This window comes from Lygodium microphyllum, chromosome 2, assembly GCF_053477565.2.
Source record: "Lygodium microphyllum isolate KBCC chromosome 2, Lygodium_microphyllum_v1.1.10, whole genome shotgun sequence".
Lineage (NCBI taxonomy): Eukaryota > Viridiplantae > Streptophyta > Polypodiopsida > Schizaeales > Lygodiaceae > Lygodium > Lygodium microphyllum.
Genome location: NC_141136.1, coordinates 18,986,672 through 18,993,951, shown reverse-complemented (window position 1 = coordinate 18,993,951; position 7,280 = coordinate 18,986,672). Strand labels below are relative to the sequence as shown.

The 7,280-nt window shown below is 38.9% G+C and overlaps 1 protein-coding gene across 1 annotated transcript; it reads right to left on the bottom strand.

The window, feature by feature from the left end:
* Positions 1-2,134: 2,134 nt before the first annotated feature.
* Positions 2,135-3,641, bottom strand: LOC148039527 (very-long-chain 3-oxoacyl-CoA reductase 1-like). Its single transcript, XM_087661541.1, has 3 exons — positions 3,112-3,641; positions 2,866-2,935; positions 2,135-2,278 (listed from the first exon to the last, which is right to left on the bottom strand). Exons 1-3 carry the CDS (start codon positions 3,639-3,641, stop codon positions 2,135-2,137), a joined length of 744 nt encoding a protein of 247 aa, XP_087517667.1.
* Between the last annotated feature and the right edge of the window lie 3,639 nt (positions 3,642-7,280).

Sequence of the window (7,280 nt, the reverse complement as noted above, 5' to 3'; positions counted from 1 at the left end):
ATGATGAAAAGAGGACATGTGCACATTGGCTATATGTGGTTCACCTTATCTAAAATTATATGTCAGCTATAAGTGCACCTTGACATGATTGGAATAGCTTGCACATGCGCAAGCCAACCGATTTACATCAATCTACTCATGCTATGAATTGGCATGCATGGCTAGGTTAAGTGCACAACAAATGAGACATGTGAGTGTATTGATCAGTTCTCTCTCTCTCTCTCTCTATATATATATATATATATATATATATATATTGCAAATGCACAAGTCAACCTTTGATCTATATATACATCCAATCATCATGCCCTATCCAATCACATTTGTATAGGGCATGATTGGATGTATATAGGGCATGAAATCACATATATATAATTAGTTTTGAATGATTGGATGTATATTTGTAATACTCAGAAAGAAGTAAAGTTGGTAATGTATATCATGTCCTATGCATGTATATGCCCTATACATGTATATCATGTCGTATATACATGCATATCATGTCCGTATGATCCTATACATGTATTTCATGTCCTAGCTTATGATCCAGGTGTAATTATGTCATATATACATCCAATAATGCCCTATTCAAACAAATACTAGCTGTTAAGAGGTTTGGTCATATTCAGGGACTTTATGAGAAATAAAAAATATGTGCGTTTATTTTTGCATCTATAAGTGTGTTTATAAATGCGGATATATAGGTCACACGTTTTTTATACTAGCGTGAATAGATGCACTGATACACAGGCTTATAAATGCGCTCGCTTTTTTGCGTGTATAGTGCGCGTCTATAGGGCCTTTCTCTTGTAGTGTTCGACCCTCATACCTCAAACCACCACCACCATCTCTACCACACAGGAGCCAACGTCTACCATGGATACCACTTAGCTCATGTCCATGATATAGTTCCTCATCACAAAAGTAGAAGAAATGGTGCTAGGGGCAAGCGCCAATAGGTTATTTGCAGCGAACGTCGAGTCTAGGCAGGACCCCAAGCGGAAAAAGATGGAAGCATCCACCACAGCACTGCCAAGGATTCCCCCAATTGCGGACTATGACACCTGTGTGGTTGAGCTCCTAGCCCAGTTAGAGAGGTCCAAGGAAGAGAAGAAGGCCGCTGCTATGGAGCTAGAGGCCAAAAGAGAGGTTGTCATGGCCCTATGACTAGAGATGACACGGCAAGCCTCTGAGCATTAGAAAGAAATTTGAAGCTTGAAAGTGTAACTAAGTGCCCAAGGATATGTCAGATTCAAGTTCAAATGATAATGATGATTGGTGCCCTTTTTTACATCTAGTTTTTTCAAATATTGAGGTTGAGGAAGTGAGAGAAGATAAGAGCCAAAGAAGCCAAGAATCATTAAGTGCTCCAAACCCAACAAATGAGCTTACCAATGGGAGAGTGGAGCATCATGTACCTTGCATCAATAAATTGATGGTATTTTCCATATTTTTGACTGTGGAGAATTGTCACAATCAATCGTGGATTGGCTTTAGCTTTACTCAAGAAGGAAGAAGTTATGAAGTTATCCATAAGGAGTTCGATTGGTTTCATGGTCAAAAAGATCAATTATGTATTCACGAAAATGATGATATCATTATGGATGACAAGCATGAGAATGATGATGTTCTTAATAAAGATGGGAAAATTCCCTACATATGATAGTTTTCCTATACAGGAAATTTGATATGTGATTCTAATTTTCTCTAACTTGGGCGACTTTTTATATCCGTATGGTATCAACCATTGAAATAGTGAAAATGATGGTATATCATAGTTCCAACATCACTACAAGTACCCTCTACTACTACAAGCACACTATTTAACAATATATGACCCTACCAACATGTAGCCAACAAACCATACTCTACATAACATAATAGTTTTCTCAAACTACTTCATGAACTATATGAAGTTTACCACCTAGTATTGAGAGAGGAAATATATGCTCTAAATTTTCAAACACAATTCAATGCATGATTGGAGCAAACATACTCACTAAAAAAAAAATCAATAGACCAGCCCTCAGCAAGAAATTACTTGGAAATCCCAACTTGGTTACAAGTTGTCTTCATTTGCGACTGCAAGCTGAATGTCTTCTCTCTTCCTTCAAGTAGTTATTGTGGTTTGCCTTCATAAATGAAGCCAATGATCTCTTTCTTTACCTCTTTGAAGTAGACCAGCAAAACCACCACTTTTCATGCCTGTAGACATTTGACTACAAAACTTGTCCTTGTAAGAATCAACTCGATTTTGCATCTCTTCAAATCTAATCCACTACTAAAAAAACATGTTGAAGAAAATGATTTCTCAAAACTCTCACTTGAGCATTTGTGGTCACTTCTTGTGTTATGATCCTTTGGCATTTCATATTTGATCATTCTAAGGTAGCATTCCATAGACATCTTGCAAGATGGAAACCAAAATTGAGAGGTAATTAGTACATGTGCTTAAAAAATTCTTCTAATCCAATAGTTTATCAGAAGCTTAGAAGCCAACTATACACATAAGAAGATAATGGGAACCAACCATCAATCAAACCAAAGCTATCAAGGGAAGAGCAAGTATGTGTCTAGCCTAATTAAGAAACACATACACATTTCTACCTTCCCCATAGCCTATTTCTGGTCAAGCAGAAAACGAGTTGTAAATATTTGGACTTCTTATCTTGCTCATGTGGCTTTCAAATACTAGTACCTTAAGAGCAAAAGGAATTTTTGCAAACTGCATCAATAGAACTTTGATTACCCAAGCCCATGCATGATCTTAAAGACAATTGAAGAAGGTAGGTACTCATAGTGGCATGCATGGTCCCTCGACAATATATTATCCATATTTTAGTCTAAGTAAGAGAAGGAGCATACTTGAAATTTCACATCCACTCCACTCTGCTTGTACTCCACATACAAGTTTCTAGAGAATTTATTAATGCACCTGCATAATCAGACATTAGATGATAACCAAAGGCAATGTAGCTTGTGCGCAGCCCCTTTTTCATACCTGCATGCTCATTACCAACACATGTAGAAGACATTCACATACAAGAGACTTGCACTTGATGCACACACCAATAGAAGCAATGTGCCCTTTGGTGCCAATATATATAATACTGCATAAAAGGATGTGACACCAATATTGACATAGCTCCAATCCTGATGTTCATAATGGTACTGTGCTTATGATTGAGCATGCCTAGAAGCACAATCAACATCATCTTCACAATTGCTTCCACATTCACACATATGAGGCCAGTAGACAACTTTGCATTGACCTCATGGAAGAAGTGTGCATATGGATAACATTGCCCTGTGTTATTGATCAAGATCCCCACATCAAGGCCGACGATGGTGTCCTTCACCCTGGAGAGCCCTGCATCGAGGCCATGATCTAGAAAATCCAACGCCACAATTGCAAGCGCTGCAAGCACAATTAGCATCATCTTCACAACTGTTTCCACATTCACACGTATGAGGTCCGTAGTCAACTTTGCATCGACCTCATGGAAGAAGTGTGCATAATCTAGCACCACAGACTGCACCTGCACGGATCTATAATTCGTCTTCAAGTGAGACACGAGGGTTTCAAGATTCTTATGTGAGTGACTGATGACGACAAGGTTGAGGTGGCAGCAATGTTGCATAGAATTTGCACGGGGGTTTGTATAAGTCACTCACCACATGGACCCTTTGCGATGGGAGAACTCAACGTAAAAAAATTATCCAAAAGAGTTTTAGATTCAAGACGAATGAGAAAAAAAATTCTTTGATGAAAGATATAGGAAAGATAGAGGTTCAAAAGACTTTTCGATTTGATCAAAATATTCTTTTGGGAAAGACAAGGTTGAATTCTCAAACTCAGAGAGAAGAGAAGAAGGTGGGATGCCAAAGGCAAGGAGCTCATAACTCAACTCAAAAGCCACTCCATGGATCTTGAAGATGAGCGTCAAAGTAGGCGAGAAGCTTGAAGCTCAACTCAAGGGGCAACAAAGAAAGAGAGTGAGAGAAAGAAAGATAGAAAATGAGAGAGAGAGAAGAAGAAAGGAAAATAAAGAGAGAACAAGAGAGAGAATAAATATAGAAGACAACAAAGAAATGGGAAAAGAGAGAGAGAGAGAGAGGGAGAGAGGAGAATGAGTGAGAAAACATAAGGGGGTGGAGAGAAACAAAGAGAGGGGAAACAAAGAAAGAGAGAGAAAGAAAGAAAGAGAAAGGGGAGAGAACATAAAACAAAGAGCGCGAAGAAAGTGGGAGAAACATCGAAAGGGGGAGAAAACCAAGACTTTAGTTGACGTTAATTTTGATGAGTTACAAGAGAAGAAATCCCTTCTCAAAAAATTAAGAATGAAAAAAAAACCAAATTGTTTGTTGTAACGTAGACAAAATGGAAAACGATGAAGGTCGTGATGTTCAAGATCATGAGGCGTATCTTAATCAGCATATCCCGTATCCTTGCTCTCAATGCAAGTTGGAAATCAAACGAAAGTGTCGCTTGTCTATAGAACACGTACGATGCTTCAACAAGTTTCAATCGGAGATCATTGATCAGGCAATCTCAGACTTTGGTAAATGGTAAGAAAAGTGTATATCAATCATGCATTATATTCACAAACTAATTGAATATCATATATAAAAACATTAGATGTGGCCGTAAAATTTATACAAGGAGGTGACATCTCATCCCAAGGAGGAGTGCACCTATTGCGGCCAGTTAGAAGAGTTCGTGGGCGTGCAATGGATGGAGTGCCTAAGCCAATCCACCACTTGGAAGGCACTACCAAGTCTATACCATCAATACCAAAGGAGACAAGCAGTCTTTCAGACTTTTCTACAATTTTGGAGCCTAAGATGGAGGCAATGATCGATGCATTGATGCCCATGGATGCCGAGACATCTAATCTACTTAGAGAGGAAGTATCATACCATTATATGATGGGTGTTGAGTATCTTGCCTAAAGACACTACTTGCACTCCTAAGTTTGCAATCAAAATATGGGTGGAGAAATGCAAGCGTAACCGAGTTGTTTAAGTACCTTCTATGTACGCTTCATTGATTTCTTTTTGGTACCATTATAAAAAACAATTGTGATTTTTCAAGGTGTTTTATGATTTTTTTAAAGATTACTATGCCTGAGTCACGTGATGATGCACGACATGTTTTACAAAAGCTTGGCATGGACTATAACAACATCCATGCATGATAAACTATTGTGTGATGTTTTGCGGAGAGTACAAGACTATGGAGACATGTCCAAAGTGTGGTGCTCACAGGTATGAAAAGGACTTGCAAGGGAAAACCATCCCTCAAAAAGTTCTTAGACGCTTTCCACTTATCCCCCGTTTACATCACATGTTTCATATGTTGGACATGGCTAGGTTGACAATGTGGCATGCACAGAATAGATCCACAGATGGAGTCCAAAGAATATCAGTAGATTTATGCACATGGAGCTACATTAACCTGTCCATACACGATGGATGTTCTTCTTGGAGTGCTTCATGAAAACCGTGAAAGGCTTTGTGTGACAATGAGCTTCAGCTAGAAGGTAGCATGGCTAAAGGCATTAGTGCATAATTCATAGTGTCTACCAATAGTGGATTCAGACAAGGCTACCAATAGTAGATTTAAACAACAGTATGCTATGGTCTGTGAAGGACAAAAAAAGACTGACCGGAGATGTGGTGGTTGAAAATAGGGTAGAAAAAAGAATGGATGTTGCAATGGATGACAAAGTTAATTGTTTTTGTATATTGCACCATGCCTCCATGGAGATGTGGCTCACTAGGTACGAGCAAGACAAGAAAGATTGAGAAGAAGTGCAATTCAAATTTCCATGTAGTATGCACCATCCAATTTGATATTGCGAAGGCATGGAGGAGATGCTGCAGTTTATATCTATGCGATGGTTCTATAGATCTTTGATCGCAGCCTCTCGCAAAGAGGTGGAGGGGTCTAAGGAGTGGGAATTCTTGAGGAGATGTAGTCCAAAGGTGACCAGATGTTTTATAAGCTATCGTATCTAGATTTTATATGTGACAACTAATTAACCCTTTCAATGTACAATAAAAAATATATACAATGCAGTGTGGTCATGATCATGGGGACGACATTTCCACATGAAGTGTATCGACAAACACTACAACAAAAAGGCCTCATAGACGCACATTTAGACGCGATTTTTGAATATAGAGAAATTCTTACGGGCGCGTCTCCCACGCGCATATAGACACGCTGGTAGACGTGCTTTTACAAGCACTGATAGACGGGAACAGAAAACGAAAAATGTCTTTTTTTAAAAAAGATATTTAACTTCTTTTTTAAATTTGAATTATGAAGCGCGTCCTGTAAGGGAATCATTCGAACTCCATCCCCTTCTTCTAGAAATTTGAGTATCAAACCCGTCATAGTCACTAACCAACTGAGGTGGTTGAGATATAGAAGTGTTAGGTGAGGGTAGTGAAATAAGGAAAAGTGGATGAAGTAAGGGATAGGCAAAATCATAAAAGGAAGAAAAGTTTAAAGAAGGAGTGGTAGAAATTTGTAGGGAATCACTAAGGAAGGGTGTTAACTGATAAATAGGAAATGTGGAGGGTACATGAATGGATGGAGAAGGACAGAAAAATTGATCTTTATGATTCATTCAAGATCTACAACCTATTAATCAAGTCACAATCTGAAATGTTGGTTTGGGTCCAATTGTTGACGAGTTTGCTGAAGCTTTTGTAGGTAGAGAAATTTATTCCATGGGCAACCTATATTCAAGATATGACCAATTTCAGCTTTCATTAGCGAGCTGAGACATTACCAGAATGAAGACACCTCTTGGATTGGTCCGCATGTGTACTCTACCATAAGGTGCAACAAATTCTGTGGCCCATATGATGAAATTCATGCAAGGCACATAAGAGTGGGGGCTCAAAGCCCAAGTGTCTAGATGTAGATGACTGGCACCGACTCAGGAAGGAGGCTACAGATTCTCCAAAACGTTGGAGATAACAGCGCAAGGGAGCAAGGGCACGACTGGAGGCAGGAGTGGTCCATCACCTTGGAAGTGGTGGCCACATGATTTATCTGGATGACTTTGTAAGTTTTTCTTATGTTCTTCTCACTTATTTTTTTACAATATCACTTGTACTGACAATCATGCTTCTAACAATTGTATTTTGTTTTCTTTGCATCACTCCATCACAAACCGCTATCCCACTGGCCTAGAGACTCGATATACAGAGAGACACGGTCTCACTACATTGATTGATAGATTGCATGTATGTGATAGCCCTAT